Source organism: Artemia sp. Qi Xiang Cuo, chromosome 4 (genome assembly GCF_049724085.1).
Source record: "Artemia sp. Qi Xiang Cuo chromosome 4, ASM4972408v1, whole genome shotgun sequence".
Lineage (NCBI taxonomy): Eukaryota > Metazoa > Arthropoda > Branchiopoda > Anostraca > Artemiidae > Artemia > Artemia sp. Qi Xiang Cuo.
In genome coordinates this window covers 29,441,137-29,460,484 of record NC_142797.1, presented here as the reverse complement: position 1 = coordinate 29,460,484, position 19,348 = coordinate 29,441,137, and the positions used below count along the sequence as shown (strand labels likewise).

Sequence of the window (19,348 nt, the reverse complement as noted above, 5' to 3'; positions counted from 1 at the left end):
CTTCGATTTAAACATTCCATCTTGTACCCAGAGAGATGCAATAGAGATTCATTTTTCGAATCAAGGAAAGTCTCACAAAGACAAATAAAATCAGGGTGGCCATTACGCACTATTTTTTCAACTCATCAAATGAAGAACAAAGGCCCTGTACATTAAGCTGAAGCACGGAGAAACTACCATCTCGTTTGGATACTCGATCAAAATCCGATACATACTTACTACTAACTGAAAAATGAGGATTTGATGGTGATTTATTAGACTGACCTACGGAATTATTAATCAAGCTAAGAAAATCTATTGGGTTATTTTCAAAATGGAGCAGTCGCTCACCCAAGAAAGAGATGTCATCCGAACTAGAGTCAGACAAATTCAAAGAAATAAACTAATAAATAAATAAAGCAGGTATTATTGGAAGGAACCATTAGCACGGAAAGAGAGACAAAACTGAAAAAATAAACAAATAAAAATAAAGTAAAAAAATGAAAATGAATGATCTGGGGAAGGCATCTAGAAATTAAGAAAAATACCAACATCGAAAAACGACACGACCGAAGTAATAAAAAGAGAAAAAAATACCGAAAAGTGCACCCAAAAATAAATAGAAACAAAGAATATTATTGAGAAAAATAATACAAAAAAGACATTAATGAAGAAACAGCCTAACAAGGGAACAAACAATACAGAACAATTCAAAAGATAATAATAAATAGACACAAATGAGAAATATGCATTATTCCCGAAATATGTGGATTCACGGAAATAGCGAAAGCGGAAATGCAATACATACAACCAACCGAATATCTATCAGGACGTATCTGACAAAAACGGATTTTTCGCGTAGCACTTTCACCAGGGAAGCGAGCAAAAATTCGGCCCTTGTCTGTCCACACATTCTCATCACCGAATTTATCTCTCGCAGCTTCCAATCAACTTTTTTCGCTTTGTAAGAAATTCACTAACAAAAACACCTGAGCTGGCAAGCCTCGACTTAAGTTTATAAATCTTAAATGTAGTTTCTCTGCTTGCGAATTGTACAATCACTGGCGCTACAACTGTGGTGCTTGAACTAGAAAGCTTAGCAAGCTTGAACTAGAAAGCTTAGCAAGCTTGAACCGATTGACACTCCTGATCTGGTTCACAGAAAATTCAACCAAACCCATCTGTTTGTTTACAATACTTAGTAAAGAAGAGTTTCGATCAACACCAGGTTTTTGTTTTACACCAAGGAAAACCAGATTTTCTAGCAGTGAATCCTGCTTTACGTCACCAACATCCGCTTCAACACTTGAAACACGCGATTCAATGGACTCAATTTGGATTTTCAGACCTTTTAACCGCTTTTCAGTTTTTGCAAATTTGGGATTGTATTGAATGCTAATAGCATCAAACACCTCACTCACAATCATTTCAGCCCTAAGAAACTGCTTACTACTCTGTCCACTTTTTTCATTTACTTTTTTCTGAATCTCTGTTAACATACTATTTTTTGTCCGCAGTAGCTCATCTTCAGTAGCAGCTAGCTTTTCTACTAGCAGCTAACTACTCTGTGATTTTGGGATGTGTTCAAAATAAATATCGGGAAAGAATTCTAGTTCATCGAATGCTGACGGAACCTTCTTTTCTTTCGACAGTTTTGCCGTAACCGCATGCTGATCATAGTCAAAAAAGATTAGACTGTAAAACCATCTGTAGATCGTGTGTTCCGTAACAAAATACTCTAAACTGATACGACTTATTTCTTCCAATTTGCTGATACTAATAATACGAACAGGCCATAGCGGATATCGAGAAAACTTCGCCAGTACCAAATCTCCTACTCGGAAAGACATGTTATCTGAAATATGATATTATCCGAATCAAAATATTCAAATTAAAACGTAAAGTCTCCAAAATTAACTATGACTAATAAAGTTCAAAATTACTTCCTTAGTACATATGCATAAATTAATCACTTGCTCGTCGAGATAAAAAAGAAACAACCATTAACTGTTCTTTCCTTTTTTCCTTCCTTCTCTTTTCTTGCCTTTTTTTTAACTAATGTCTATTTCAATTGCGAAAGATGAATAATTTTCTAAATTTACGAGATAAGAATGTTTAACTTATCTAAGTTTCATCACATACATAATTTGCTGATCGATAAATCACAAGATGGCTTATATCCAGATTAATCAAAAAAACTTTTTTTAAAATAAGTTTTACCAAAAAAAGTAAAGAACTCCAATAAACCAAAAATGAACAAAATTTGAATCAAATAATCTACCAAGCATACAACTACCATAAGTCAGTATTAATAAATAACGAAACCCAAAACAAACCGAAATTAAAATAAGTCAAACTCAAAACGAGCAGAAATTAATCTGAGTAGGGTTCTAAACCCTATGCTTTCTAAAAGCCAGAATATTATTTGTACTTTACTGAAAAAATTCTTTTAAATGTTTTCACTTTTATAACTTTAGGAAATCAAAATTAATTAAGATCTTAAGGAATAAATATCAGCATTATGTATATTAAACTGACAATGCATATTTTTTCAGTAAATTCATTTGAATTTTTTTTTTAGTGAAGTATAAATTATATTCTGGCTTTTAGAAAGCATAGGGCTTAGAACCCTACTCAGATTACTCTCTGCTCGTTTTGAGTTTGACTTATTTTAATATCTGTTTGTTTTGGGTTTCATTTATTTACTAATACTGATTTGTGGTAGTTGTATGCTTGGTAGATTATTTGATTCTATTTTTGTTCATTTTTGGTTTAATGGAGTCCTTTACTTTTTTTTGAAAAACTTATTTTGTGCAAAAAGTTATATTGATTAATCCCTATAAGAGTATAAAATTCTAATTATCTTTCATAATTAAGAAAAATCAAACAAAGTCTATGACAAAGTATATTCGTTCACAATAGTCTCAAGATTCTTAATTGTTTTAACTGCGCAGAATTCCGTCAACTTTCTGTTCGGTTAAGACATATAAACTCCAGCCCATTTTTAATCCAACTCCCGACTAGAATTAAAAATGAATTTTTATTTAAAAAACGTGGAACAGAACTTACTGATTGGGGGGCCAATTTTTTTAAATTTGGCAACTTGGAACAAATTTCATTCAAAAAATCAATCAAAATTATTATGATCGTGACGTAATATGCACCCTATATCTCACACAATCTGTGAAGTAATAATTTTTGTTCATTTTAAGTTTCAATTTGCTTTTTACATCCGCAAAAAAAACTTAAACCTAATTTTTGTTATGGTACTCATTTATTTCATTTTTATTTTCATATGATGATTATTACCTTGAAGGAGAGGATGACAATGATGATATATATAATGGTGACTATGAAGAAGAAAGTAAGTGAAAGACTTTTTTTAATCTTTGAGTTTTTCAAGTACTAGCAAAAAATAAACAAAGTGGTTCATCCATTGATGTCGATATCCATAGCATTAGCTAAATTGAAATAGGGGCGCAGCGCTGTAAGAATTAGGTATGACAACGAATTTACATCTTATCATTGCAATTATTAGTTTAAGACGTATATCTTATTTTATATAATCGGTTTGGGTCTGTAACTTTACGAAAAATCTATTTATAGGGAACTATTTATTTGTATATTTTAGTAAACCAAAAGTGTGAAACCAAATAAAAAGCCTGACTAGCTGAGATGATAGGTAATCAGACGTTAGTTCTGTATTAGCCAGTACACACTCGAGAAGTTTTCTGAACGCAAGATCTAAGAAAACCGGTTTTATAGAAATAAAGACAAAATGACGGGTGACAGAATGCATTGGACTTGTATAATTTGGGCTATATATTTGCACACGGTACTTGTATGATATACGCCCTATCTATTATTCTTCTAATATGTTTCTCTGACGCTCAATCCTAATGAAATATTCGAAAGTAAGATAAAAATTATAATACTTTAGAAACAAACTTGGGCTATATATTTGCACATTAGGGGGGGGGGGAGGGGGTAAAGCACAGCGGGTCTGCATGAATAATATGTTTTAGTGATAGTGATATATTTAATTAACAAAAACTTTAACTACAAAAATCAATATGATTCACCCAAAACCAAACGGTTGACGTGGGGTGAAACAAGCAAAAAAAAAAAAAAAAAAAAAAAAAAAAAAAAAAAAAAAAAAAAACATTTAAAATAATTCAAAAAAACAAAAATAAGAAAGAAAGATAAAAAGATAAAAAAGAAAATAAAGAAAAAAAAAATAAAGAATAATAATAATACTACAATAACAGCAACTACATACCATATTCATGTTGTGGGGTCGCACTCACAAACCAACAAGCAATTACAACTTAATTTAAATTAAATCAAATCAAATCACCTCCAAAACAAACAAAACTAGAATTCATACTTACTTAATAATTTTTCTTTCAATTTTGCTTTAAAACCACTAAAATTTTCTAGTTTCTTCATATCATTATCAAAATTATTCCATAAATTTATACCCTTTATAACAAAAGAAAACGTGGACCTGGCAGACACTATAGGTGGAGTATAATAATCATTTTTACCCCTAGTATTTTGGTTATGTATATTCCATCGGCTGTAAAACCAACCATTAAAGCACTCCGGCAGCTGCTTCATATTGTACCTATGCATAAATACTAATATATAAAAATGATGAAGACCTGCCGCTGGCGGTATCCTAAAATCCCTATAGACTTCTCGAACCGAATCTCTTTCTGATTTTCCTGATAATACTCTAATAGACTTATTTTGGATAATTCGCACAGGACTAACAATTGAAGAAAATGTACCCGTGTATACAGAAGAACAATACAAAATACAGGGATGGATTAACGAAAAATAGAGAAGCCCAAGTATACTAGTTGGAAACATATATTTAAGTTTACGAATCATCCCCAAATTACGCGATAGAATCCAGGATAGAGTTTCAATACGGGATCGAAAACTGAGAGTCTCATCTATAATAATGCCCAGATACTTTACTGCCTTTTGACGAGCAATCATGCCATCTTCATATGCTATATGCTGTATCCATGGATAATAATTCGATGTCCTCGAAAATATAAGAAAATTGCTCTTAGAGGGGTTCACCTTTAGCTGATTCACTCTCAGCCATCTTGAAACCTCATTTAGCGATTCTCGTACACTCTCTAGGAGCAATCTCTCTGACTTTGTGATCACCACTAAAGAAGTATCATCAGCAAACATAGGCACTGTAGCCGCGCTATCCTTTTTGATGATCTCACTCATTCTTGTTTCCAGTTTACTAACAGACTGTGGAAGATCATTCACAAAAATTAAAAATAATAATAAGGGTTCAAGTACCGAACCCTGTGGAACTCCACACTCAATACAATTTTCATGAGAATCCATATTACCAATTTGAACATATTGTTTTCTACAAGACAAAAAAGAACGTAAAAACGAAAGAGCTGGACCCCTAATCCCATAAATTTCACACTTCATTAACAGAGAATATCATGATTGACCATATCAAAAGCCTTTACAATATCTAAAAATACAGTTGCCACTTTATACCCATGATCCAGCGCCATATTAATGATGCTAGTCAAATATATGTTTGCATGCTCAGTAGTGCAATCTTGACGGAATCCAAAATGTGTGGGAGTAAATATTCTCTGATCTTCCAGATATTGATACATTCTGACCGAAAAGCATTTTTCTATATCCTAGACATAATGGGTAAAATCAAAATTGGTATATAGTTTTCAACAGCCCGAGTAGTCCCTCATTTATGTATTGGTGTCACTTCCTCTGAATTAAAACGACTCAGAAACATTCCCTGTTTTAGACATTAATTAATTATTGAAACAAAAGTTTAAGATATCACATCCCAAAGTGTTTTTACTACTCTAATTGAAACAATATTAGAGCCAGAAGTGGTACCTTTCATACCATAAACAATGTTTCGAACTTCAGATTCTTTAACTGTGAGTATTTTTAAATAGTTTTCCAACTCCTTTTTAAGGTAATTTTTAAAAGCGTGGTCGCCTGGTTTGATTATAATCGACTCTTTCACTCTCCTTCCAACTGTCGAAAAATGGTTGGCAAATTCTTCACAAATTTCCTCTGGATTTTTAAGGCTGGTTCCATCTTTACGGAATATTTCCTGAGGGATTCCTACAGATTATTGTCCTAAAGTGCTTCTTATCACATTCCATGTTTTCAACGGATTTCCAGATGCTTTTTCAAATTCTATTTTATAATAATCTTGTCTAGCTCTTCGCAGGTGTCTGTTTAGGGCATTACGATAACTCTTATAAATTCGCTCATTTATATCGCAGGGATGACGTACCCTTTTCTCATACAAATTATTATTCTCATTTATCGATCTCAATAAACTCGGAGTAATCCAAGGCTTCTTTGAAGGTTTTCTTCTGTTGTTATTAATATTCTTAGAGCATTTTTCCAGAGATTGCTTAATTATTTGGTAAAAGACTCTGAACTTAGAGTCAATATCCGCAGAGATTGAAAACTCTGTATTCCAATCCTTGTTAGCTAGGTCATTTCTACATTTCAGAAGTGCATCTTTATCGAGTAACATCCTCAGCTTGAGACTGCTCTTATTCGTGGAATTTTTATTATCAACGCATACCGAGTAACTTGCAAATACACCAAAATGATCAGAAGTATCACTTATAAGAACACTTGGACCACCCGACATATAATTTGAAAATATATTATCCAGACATTTCGATGACGTCCTCGTAACACGAGTACTAATATTAATAGCAGGGATATAACCAAATGAAATCATCAAGTTTAAAAATCGGTCCGTATTTGATCCATTATCCATTAGATCAATGTTAAGATCTCCCATTATAAAAATAGGACTTAGATGTGGGATCTTTTCCAATTGTTCTTCAAGTAATTCATAAAACTCAATAAGAGATCCTGACGGTGGCCTATATACAACCAGAACATAACCACAAGGTCCAGACAGCTCTAACTGCAAAATAAGAGACTCAAAAACCATTTCTTTATATATTAAAATATCCTCTCGGACACTTGCCCGTATATCAGAACGTATATACGCTGCCAGTCCCCCGTGTCGGCGAAGTTGACGATTTTTCGTGTAAAGATTATAACCTGAAATATGTAAAAGTTTCGAATTATAATCATTTAACCAAGTTTCAGTCAGTCCAATTACCTGAAAAAGATATAAACTTGAAATTTCATTTATAAAATCTAAACTTGAATTCAACCCTTGGCAATTCAAATGGAACACATTAAATCTGTCCGAAAAATTACTACATGCCATCTGCATTTGGTTTACAAATAAATATTTAGAATCTTCAAGCTCCAACCTATAATAAACACCAGACCCACCACTTCCATAAAAAATTTCATTATACCTACTTTCAAAATTTACCTTCTTGTTTTCCAGCCCCAATACGTTAATTTGTCCTGGAGGAGACTCCAATCTTTCATCCAACATCAAAGCCAAATCGACAAATTTGAGTACGACTCCACAGAGGACACAATTCAATACACTCTAAATATAAATTTATTACATGCTGCCCAATAATAACACCAATAATAATAATGATATAAAAAAATAACAACAGCATAAAAAGAAATATTCAAAAAAAACAAAAAAAACAACAATGACTCAAAAGGGCACACCTTGCATAATGGGTGCCTTCTCATATTTGCATTTCTTCTACTCTACAAACAATCAACTATGAACTATATGAACTACCTCAATTTCCCGCCAAAATTTACTTTTATCACCAATTAATCACCAGCTACTTCTTAATCAATGGGAACATGAATTCGAACAATTATTTTTCCTCTTAAGCTTCACTAATTGCCACTATATTGGTTACGAAATGATTGATTATTCGGTGCATAATCAAATTCAGGAATCAAATCGTCTGGTGAGTATTTAGCACGTGTTCCGTTGGGGCGATTGAAAAGTAACACAGGCGGAAAAGTTTTCGAGATCCAAGCGTCTATTCCTAATTTGCGTAATTTTGCCCTTTTAATCAACAAATCATTTCTTGCTTTGCGAACTTCAGCTGGGACATCATTACTGAGGTAAATATCACGGAACGACGACACTGCTTTACCTTTTAATTTCTTGGCATTTTTCAAAATATCAATTTTCGATTTTTTATCAGATACTTCAACACGAATAAATTTCTGTCGCTCACTCACTAGGGTTACCTTGAATGGTTGGACTGGAGCTATTTCGAGTCCTTCCGTAAGAATACTTTTGAAGATATCCTTCGCATTTTTTTCAGATTCACAAGAGACATTCCATACAATAATATTCTTTTCCAGTTTATCAAACTCCAGCCTGGCCAATCTCATACTCAAATTATTTGACTCTTTACTCTGAGCTATACAATCATCAGAAATTATTTTTACATGGTTCTTTAGAGATTCTTTGACTTGCTCAAGCTGCCTCACTCGCTCATCATTTTCAGTCAGCTGCCTTGCAAATCCTACATGTGATATCTCCAAATTTGCCACGTTATCTTCAAATCCCTTAATCCTATTTTCTAAAGAATCTAGCTTTTTTCTATTTTCTGTTACCAAACTGATAACAGTATTTAAACTCTCCGCAACTGCTGAAATCGTGAATTTATTTGTAGAATCAGTGCTACTAGTAGTTACTTTGAGATCATATTCCCCTTCTCCCCTCCGAGTGTTTTCTGTATCATCTCCAATATTACGAGGTTGCTTTCTTTTACGTCCCATGATTATTTCCAGACAACAAAATTAAATTTAATTATCTGCTTACCTCATTAAGGACAATTTTTTTTTTTTTATTCACATGGGTCCATTACGTGCAAATTGCTAAGCCAGCGTTAATTTGGGCATGGCTTTCACCCCTCTTCATAAAAAACTGCTCCAAATAATCCAAATTTCAAATAGAAAAAAAACAATCCGAAGGGCCAATTAGAAAATCGTAAATCCACTTGTCATTAACACTAGGCACCCCAAGCAAGGGCTTAATCAATCAAACGCATAGTCGCAATCAATATGTTAACAGCTGGAATTCTGCACATGTGAAATGTCAAGTTCAAATAAATTTCAATAACTTTCACAAAATAATTTAAATTCCGTCAACTTATAATCCTTAGTTTCCGTTATATATTTAATTTGCTTTAGATGTTCACCTGATAGCAACTGGATAGCAAAAGTCAGCCAAACTGTCCTTAGTAGTGTTTCAAGGTGAACAAAAAGAATTGAACAATAAATCATGTGAATCTCTCTTTATTGCATATGTTTTTTTTCACCAATTAATATCCTCGAAACAAAAGCCTATTTGAATTGTTTCACAATCACTTGCTGAACTTTTTGTTCAACCTCATTAAGCTCAAAGTTAAAACTTGTTTGTGACCTTCCAGTTCAAAGCCTGAATGAATACTGAAATGGTACAATTATTCTGCATATTATGTATTAGCAATTGTTTTCTAACTTCACACTGTCCAAATACTTTACCCCCACCTCTCCCTAATGTGCAAATATATAGACCAAATTATATATTTTTCCTCTATTCTTCGCTTCTCTTTGTCTTGTCTCACGCTAAGCTGAAAGAAACTAACGAAATAAAACTGGCTCAGTATGTGTCAATGGATGAACAACTTGAGCGGTAGGGGATTTATCATACAAGTACCTTGCACGTTAGGGGTGGGGGTGGTGGTGGTAAGGTTAGGTTACTTTACCCCCCCCCCTCCCTTATTGTGCAAATAAATAGATCAAATTAGATTATTATTTAAACTAATGTATTATATTTTCATTATGTTTTGGGTATGTTTCATCAGAATTAACCTAACTTCACTTCTCAAGTCTTTACTGGTTAGTACGGAAGTACCAATTATACTTCTGTTTGTCTCTGATTTTTCTCCGATCCTCACAAAGAGTAAGTTTGTCCATACCCAACTTTGTTTGTTTGTCTGTGTGTTTTATATACATTCTTAAACACGTGGACCAATTAGGGCAAACCTTACCACATTTAGCCCTCACTTACAGAAAAAGGTCAAGGATAAGGGTGGAGGGGTTGAAAGGTTGTAGCGATAAATCGTGCTTAGTTTTAAATGCTTATTGTACGTGTAACCCTTCCCGGCAAAACAACATCGAGAAGGGGTTGGGGATCGGGTACACATATAAATAGTGGAACGATCACATTTTTATTTTGTTTTAAAATCAGCATCCAATATACCAATTTAGGGTAGTATTATATCAAATTCCGAACCAAATATGCCATTCTTTGGGAATTCTCCCATGATTTTCAAATATCGGTCTCCAGGTTGGGTTCTTCTTGGGATTAATAAAAAAAAAACTTCCCACAGAATAAGTTTTTCAAAAAAAGTAAAGAACTCCATTAAACCAAAAATGAGCAAAATTAAAGTCAAATAATCTACCAAGCATGAAACTACCACAAATCAGCATTGATAAATAAATGAAACCCAAACCGAACAGATATTGCAATAAATAACCAAGCCAAACTCAAAACAAGCAGAAATTAATAGAAGTAGGGCTCAAAACCCCTATGCCTTCCCAAGAAGAGGACTTAATAAACACTTAACTGAAAAAATATAAATGTTTTTACATCCGTAAGCTCAGCATGTCCAGTAATGTTAACATCTTCACCGCCAAACACCGGTTTATGCGCATGAAAGCAGCAAAGTAAATTCATTTGTATTTTTTTCGATAATGTACAATACTTATTCTGGCCTTGGTAATGCATAGGGGTTTTGAGCCCTACTCATGTTAATTTCTGCTCGTTTTGAGTTTGACTCGGTTATTTATCGCAATATCTGTTCGTTTTGGGTTTCATTTATTTATCAATGCTGATTTGTGGTAGTTTCATGCTTGGTAGATTATTTGACTTTAATTTTGCTCATTTTTGGTTTAATGGAGTTCTTTATTTTTCTTTGAAAAACTTATTCTGTGGAAAAAGTTTTTTTTTTATTAATTTCTGTTCGTTTTATATTGACATAGTCTTTTCAGGGAAAAAGAAAATAACACTTTAAATCTTTTCGTTGTTTTAAAGACTTTATAGTTTGGCCAGCTATTTGTATGCTGGAGAAGACTTTTCAGCAATTTTTAACAATATAAACCCTTTTAAAAATCTGGACACAAATAGTAATGTTTGATTTAGTTTCATGCCTCCTATAGTTGACCTGAAACAGGAAACTTGATACCGATACCATTTGCAAAAAAATCTATATACTTTCTTTGATAGCTTGGATACACCTATGCTATTTTGATTTAGTTAAATTTTAAGAGCAGTAGTAGCACAGAATACCCTCAGTCGTTCTTGGGATACTGCTGAGATGCCTTATTGGGAATTAGCATTAACACAGTTCATTTTGATTTAATCTTAAGGCAACATTTTGTTTTTAAACATAATGGGCAAGTGGGAGGGTGGGCATGGTAGGGGGATTAGTTGCCCTCCAATCTCTTTTGACTATTTAAAAGGGCACTAGCCCTTTGAATTTCCAATCAAATGAGCCCTTTTTGAAGTTTCTACAACAAAGCTTTTTATAAAAACCTTATATAGCCCCAGGGCAATAACTTAAATTTTCAATTGAATGAGCCCTGTTCAAAGTTCCTATGACAACTCCTTTGATACGAAGTGCCCTGGTCTAAAAAAAAAAAAAAAAAAAAAAATAATACATTGTACCTGCATCGATCTTTACCATAAAAATGTCAAGACTTCCAATCACTTTCGACTATTAAAAAGGGTACTAGCCCTTTCAATTTCCAATCCCCATTTCCTAGGGCATAAATTACAACCCTTGCCCTGAGGGCTGTGAGGGGGCTGTCATCCTCAAAGATCCAATTTTCAGAACTTTCAACTAAGTTAAACGAAATGGCTATCTCAAAATTTCGATTGGATGTGTTTGGGGAAATGGGGGGACGGAGAGGGGCGTTAGTTGCTCTCCAATCACTTTCAACTATTAAAAAAGGCACTAGCCCTTTCAATTTTCAATCCAATGAGCCCTTTTGAAGTTTCTATGACAATGCTTTCAATAAAAACCTTATATGCCCCCCGGGCATAACTTACAACCCTTGCCCTGAGGGCTGGGGAGGGGTTGTCATCCTCAAAGACCTAATTTCCAGAACTTTCAACTACGTTGAAAAAAATGGCTATCTCAAAATTTTGATTGTATGTGTTTGGGGAAATGGTAGGTGTGAGAGGGGGGTTATTTGCCCTCCAATCGCTTTTGACTATTAAAAAGGGCACTAGCCATTTCAATTTCCAGTTAAATGATTCCTTTTTGAAGTTTCTACAACAATGCTTTCTATAAAAAAAAAACCTTATATGCCCCCAGGGCATAGATAACAACCCATGCCCTGAGGACTCTGAGGGAATTGTCTTTCTCAAAAATATCATTTCTGGATCTTTTTTACGTCAAACAAAATGGCTATCTCAAAATTTTGATTGGATGTGTTTTGGGAAATGGTGGGTGTGAGAGGGGTGTTAGTTATTCTCAAAACACTTTCGACTATTAAAAAGGGCACACGCCCTTCTAATTTCTAATCTAATGAGCCCTTTTTGAAGTTTTTACAAAATCACTATCTATAAAAATCTTATATGCCCCCAGGGCATAACTTACAACCCTTGCCCCGAGGGCTCTGAGGGGGGTTATCATCCTCAAAGACCTAATTTCTAAAACTTTGAAATATGTTGAACAAAATGGCTATCTAAAAATTCTGATTGGATGTGTTTGGAAAAAAAGTTGGCATGAGAGGGGGGTTAGTTGCTCTCCGATCCCTTTTGACTATTAAAAAGGGCACTAGCCCTTTGAATTTCCAATCAAATGGGTCCTTTTTCAAGTTTCAACAACAAAGCTTTCAATAAAAACCTTATAAGCCCCCAGGGCATAACTTACAACCCTTACCCTGAGGGCTGTAGGGGGAGTTTCATCCTCAAAGATATAATTTCTGGACCTTTCAACTACTTTGAACAAAATGGCTATCTCAAAATTTTCATTGGATGTGTTTGGAGAAATGGGGGGCATGAAAGGGGTTAGTTGCCTTCCAATCACTTTTGACTATTAAAAAGAGCACTAGCCATTTCAATTTCCAATCAAATGAGCTCTTTTTGAAGTTTCTATGACAACGCTTTCTATAAAAACCTTGTATGCCCCCAGGGTATAACTTACAACCCTTGCCCTGAGGATTGTGGGGGGGGGGGGTGTCATTCTCAAATACCTGATTTCCAGAACTTTAAATTACGCTGAACAAAATGGCTATGTCAAAATTGTGATTGGATATGTTTGCGGAAAAGGTGGGCGTGAGAGGGGGTTAGTTGCCCTCCAATCACTTTCGACTATTAAAAAGGGCACTAGGCCTTTGAATTTCCAATCAAATGAGCCCTTTTTGAAGTTTCTACAACAAAGCTTTTTATAAAAAATCTTATATAGCCCCTGGACATAACTTACAACCCTTGCCCTGAGGGCTGTGGGGGAGTGTCCTACTCAAAAACATAATTTCTATCTGGAAATCAACTATGCTGAACAAAATGGCTATCTAACAATTTTGATTGGATGTGTTTGGGGAAATGGTGGATGTGGAAAGGTGGGTGTATTAGTTGCCTTCCAGTAACTTTTGACTATTAAAAAGGGCACTAGCCATTCCAATTTCCAATCAAATGAGCCCTTTTCCAAGTTTCTATGACAACTTATTCAATACAAAGTGCCCTGGTCTAAAGGAAAACAAAATAAAATAATAATACATTGTGGCAACATTGTTCTTTACTTAGGCAGCACGATTGCGCTGCCTATGATAATTTCTGTTTGTTTTAAGTCTGGCTTATTGTATGACTTTATTTCCGCTTGTAATTGGTTTATATTTTTCTCTATTTTTCTTTTATATCTTCTGCCTTTTTGAGGCTTCAAGAACCCTACCCACAAAAGATTCACTCCCCCCCCCCAGAAACCAATAAGGAGCTATACAATATTGTATACCATTAATAAAACAGCTTACGAGTTTTAGCTGTCCATTTTGTATAGATTGTACCTATTCTAGGGACAAATATGAATACCCCATTGTTTGACACTATGGCTTCAGGAACTTGATGGCTAGGCATATAGCTTCTTGACAGTTTTAAACTGATTTGGTATTTCAGAATTTTCATTTGATAGCATTTTGGCCCTAGTTGATACAAAATATTTTTGCTGTACAAAAAGGCAATTTTACCTGTAGCATGACCTGTAGCTGGTAGGCTATGTAAATAGCTTTTGACAGCTCTAAGTCAATTGGCTATCTCAGAAAATTTCAATTGTGCAGCACAAAATGGCAGTTTCCTGTGGTACAACCTCTTTTCTTAATTAAAGAAGCACTATAAATTTGAGTTTCTGTTAGAGTGACCCCTTTCCCAATATTCTATAGAAATTGGTTGTATCTAGTCATTCAGGAAAAAAAAAAAAAATTTGGCAAACAAACAAATAAGAATTGTGTTTTTAACCCATTTTCTCACAAAAATCCAAGACCTTGTAAAGGAGACTTTAAATCTCTCTTTCTTACACAATAGGGCTTAAGATATGTTAAATTTGAAGATTTGCTAAGACTGACAATAAGTGAAGGTGAAGAGTGATGTTGGGCTAGAAGAAAGTTGATCAAGTGAATATTTTCACTTGGTGAAGTTAAGTTGATGGATGCAGCAAAGATTGTGAAAGTGGAATTAGCCAAGGAACAAGGTTTTTTTTTTTTCACAGTTGAAAAAGTTTGGAAGAATATTAAGATAAGTCTGCAAAGCAAGAATAGGATATTGGAAACTACAGTGATAACAGTAACTAAGTATGATTCTGAAACCTAGGCACTCCAAGAGATGGAGGATTTGTTTAGAAGTTATCCAGAGAAAATGTATACAGATTTTTTGGGTACCTGTCTGACCGAACATATTTCAAACAGTAAGCTGTACAAAAATGTGGCTCAATCCTGCTTTCTAGTGCTATAATTAGAAAAAGGTTGGGATGGCTAGGACAAATTTTACAAATAAAGGATGACAGATTGCCAAATATTGTCAGGTTTTGAAGAGAAATGGGATAGAGGAGGAGTGTGTGTAGCTGAGTTGACATCAGGCAGCTTGGTGCTACATTGATTTGCTAGTAGATGAGTGGTTATTTAATCAAGAGTCATCAACCTTTTGGATTTTAGAATCTAGATTTCTTAAAATATTACACACTTCAGATACTGAGAAGGCTGAGTACTCCAAAAGATTATTGAGATTCTGCATTTAACTGAAAATATCCTTACTATACTAGGCAAAATAGAAGTAATAGATTTTGCCTGTTTAAAATCAACAAAACAAGAAGATAACATTCAGTTGAACATTCTTGCCTTTTCATAGTCTTTTTTTGCCTTCACTTGAATTACATGGGGCAACCCTGGCTTTATTTCTATTAATATTATTCTAAAATACAACAATACTAGATTCAATGTGTTTCAGTTATTACTTTAAATTGCAATATCTAGTAATCAAGGTAAATTTCCCTCAGGAAGCAAGATCAAGGTAAAATGTCATCAGGTAAATCATGTTTATGGTTTTCCCTTAAGTCAAGTTTCTAGGCTTCTCCTCTCGAAATCTAGGATTAGGGAAGGGGAAAGGGATGCCACTGTAACAGTGGCAATTGTCACAATTTAGATTCTTCCAAATTCTTGGATACTTATGGGTTTCCTAATGTAACATTAAAAAATATTTCTGCTAAAGTATGTGATCTCCTTTATCATATCATTTGTTGAATGAATGACATAATGATTTTATTAGCCTGCAAAACACTGATACAACTAGTTCGAAAAATATATACACTTGTTGTATAGGCAATAGTACGTCAAGGACATCATGGATACCAAAATGAAAAAAAAATTAAGCAATTACTTCAGTGTGTTAAAGGTCTAGTTTCAAATGGGAACTCCAATTTTGCAGCGTGTTTCAAGAGGAAGATTGCTGACACAAAGTGGCAAGAGCCAAGTTTTGCAGAAGTGTTCAACCATTAGCATAGTATAAAATTTAAGTGTGTGCCTTTAACTGTCAATTATATAAAGTATGACTTCAGGTGGAAGGGGGCTAAGTGACCTTCTGTGAATGTACCATGTATCTCAAATTTGTTAAATGATATGCCTTTTACTTTAGGCTAATATTTTACTGGTTCTTATTTACGAATTTTTTCCGAACCTGATGATTTTTAAGTTCTCTTTTTGGTTTCTAGCTCAAATTGAAATTGTCTCCTGCAAGGTATGTGGGGATAAGTCAAGTGGAGTGCATTATGGGGTCGTAACCTGTGAAGCCTGCAAAATATTTTTCAGAAGATCACAAAGAATTGCGAACAAACAATGCCCACGAAACAAGAATTGCGAGGTCGACAGAGTCAACCGAAATCGATGTCAGTATTGTCGACTTCAAAAATGTTTGGCATTGGGAATGTCTAGAGATAGTAAGTTTGCCACTTTTTTCAAGGCGCGTTCATTCCAATCAATTCACCGAACAGTAAGAGGGATGAGGAGTCACAAAACAAGTTTTTTTTCGTAGTCTTGCCCTTCGCATGATCATTGTTAGCTCCCCTCCCTCTACTGAAAGGATAGCTTAAATGGCTTCTATTGCTATAAATAGCTTTCAAAATCCTGTATTTTGTATGTGATGAAGGTTAAATAGCTGCGCGTATAGCCATGAAGCCTGTCAGACAACAGTTATAAAAAAGAACCGTTGTGTTTAATCTTCTGTGACAATCGGAGAAATCCCCCCCCCCCAAAAAAACAACAACACAATATTGAAATTTTCCTCCCTCCTTCAGCCGAGTCAGCTGCGTTTGATATGCCAATTATTTGTATTAGTAGGCTAGATTACATTTTACTACCACAAGTCGAAATTTTCGGGGAGATTTGGTACAATTAATTTTTCAAGGAGAGAGGGCTGCAACGGTGCATTCTTAAATTGAGACTGTCTTGTGGGGAGTGTTGGAACCGATTCTTCTGAAAAGCAAAAATAGTCGCTAATGACCTTTTTCTGTCCAAGTTGATGTATTTTTAAACATTTTCAGCTTAGCATACGTATTTAAGCGTAATTCTTGAGCTGTTTACGATAAATCATTTTTTTAAATCTTCATGTTTGGTTATTTCAAAATAAAAATAGGTGTGTAAAAAAAAGAAAATAAGAAAAAAATAAATCAGATGACCTATTTCCCGAAAATCTTGAAATTCTCTCAAAGCATTAAAATATTCTGGTCTACTTTTAGCTATGAAATTCGGGAGAATTTTGAAAAAGCGAAGAGAAAAGGTTGAAGAAGAAGTTAGGTTTCATAAGGCCCAAATGATAGAGGACCAAAAGTCTTCAGACAGTGGACCAAAAGTCATCATACAAAGAAGACAAAAGTCTTCTTTGTATGATCATCAACAGCCATCTTCATCCGATCAACTATATACTGGAACGTAAGTTTTTTTTTTCTTCCCTATTTTTTTTTGCCTTTGATTCTCTTAAGTCTGAGATACTGACAACGCCTCCTCCGTCTTACCCTCATACCCGCTGAATTTGAGGTCGTTTAATATTGTTATCGGAAAAAGAGTTAAAAATACGAAAGATACAATATTGGTTGCGACTTTTGCCTGAGGATATTCTTTTGGCTTAATTTTGAGGAGGTCAGGGAGGGGATACCTATCGAAAAATAAGTCTGTATATTTTTTAATACTTCTTTTCCCTTTTCTTGGAAGTGTAAATTTGTCCCAGAAATAAGCTCGCATTATTGGATCTGTGTCTAAGCTCCTCCCTGAACTCCAGGAAAGACTTTGACCTGGAAATGCCCTTTTGGACCTCACTCCCGCCCGATCTGGACCATCACAGCCTCTTGCGGTCAGTTAGTTAGTCTGGACAACCTTTCTGATATTTTAGTATCATCTATTTTTAAATTTAAGTCTGCTATATTAAAATAAAATTGCTAAATGTTCACTAACCTTGAAATCCTTATAACTAATAATAGCTCAAATTTTTCATTCTTTCTCCCAGTTTTTTCTTAAAGGCAATTTATTTCTTTGCTAAGTGAAAGAAATAAAGGTTCTCAAGACAGCCAAGTAGGGATGTAGTAACAGATTGGAGTAAGAGAAACATTGAAGAGAAGTTTTGAAAAATATCGAAATTTTGGTTTATTTATCGACTGATTGAAATTTAAAATCCATCTATATTTTCAAGTCAGCACATGAATCACGGTCGTACCAGAAGGAAGGATACATTTTGGTCGAAATTTTGATATATTTGGTCGAATTTGGTCGAAATTTTAAAGGAGAATATTATTCCTCTGTTTCTTACAGCTGATGAATCAAATGAGGCTACTTTACCAAAGAGCCATTTAAATAGAGAAAGAGGTCTTGGCCCTCTCTTAGCTTTTAAAAAACAACAAAGATCTTCAAAACAGGCCACATAAGGGTAATTTTACCCTTATGATGGGACTGCGAACTTGACACAGCCATAGTCTTGATTTTAACTCATCTTCTAGTAATATAGCAACTGCGAGATTAACTAGTCAAAGTGTTGATTGGAAAAAAAGGGCTTGCGTGTATAAAGAAAACAAAGGAAGGGCATAAAGATTATTTTGATCTAATAAAATACGTTGCGTTAAAGAAGTTGTTTCAATTGAAGAAAGTACGTCCAGCGTAAAAGGAATTTTGGATTAGGTTTGAAGATACTCTTTTAGACAACAGACTTAATGCAGATATTCTGTTCCGAATCGTAACTTGTCAAAAGAGGGCTCTCAGTCCATGAAAAAACCTAGTGAATTCACAGTCATTTTCTGTACTGCAAGGTATATCCCTACGGTAGAAATATTGCGGGTTGTTACAAGCTATTTTTCTGAGCTGCTTGAAACATTTTCTGGGCGGCAAACGTAATCCATCCGTATTACGGTCATTTTAAAAACATGATCCACTAGTATTGGTATTTTGGACCAGTCTTTGCGTATTGTCAATGTGCGTGCGTATGAAGATGGGAATTAAAAACTGTACCATTTGTCTCAAATTTGAACCAATAGTAGCTTGGAATCGTGTTTAATTGGATGAAAGTGATCGAATTATATCACTTTTTACTAATCAATTCGTGAATCTGGGTTAGCAGCAAAATCTGACCGTTAAATTTGCAAAACCCGGCATCCATTTTTGTCCCAATGGGCATGACACTGTTCAATTTACAGTCATTACAACTATTACTTCTACTGCTACTAATATTACTACTAATAAGGTCAAGGCTATAAAGGGAAATTTCCAGGAAATGTTGAGGGGTATTTCAAATTATTTGAAAGATTGTATTTGTATGAAAGCTATCTGGAGTATCTCACGAACGGCTTAGAGTATTAAGTTGAATCTTTCAGGGCATGTTGAGGGGTAGGTTAAACTAATG

General features: G+C 34.4%; 1 protein-coding gene across 1 annotated transcript in view; it reads left to right on the top strand.

The window, feature by feature from the left end:
- LOC148952970 (uncharacterized) overlaps positions 1 to 19,348 on the top strand; it is a 100,976-nt gene that overhangs the window by 37,134 nt on the left and 44,494 nt on the right. Inside the window, exons 8-10 of the mRNA XM_089087841.1 lie at positions 3,273 to 3,343; positions 16,179 to 16,403; positions 17,202 to 17,394. Coding sequence (XP_088943967.1) covers positions 3,273 to 3,343; positions 16,179 to 16,403; positions 17,202 to 17,394 — 489 coding nt within the window. The remainder of the gene's footprint in view (positions 1 to 3,272; positions 3,344 to 16,178; positions 16,404 to 17,201; positions 17,395 to 19,348) is intronic.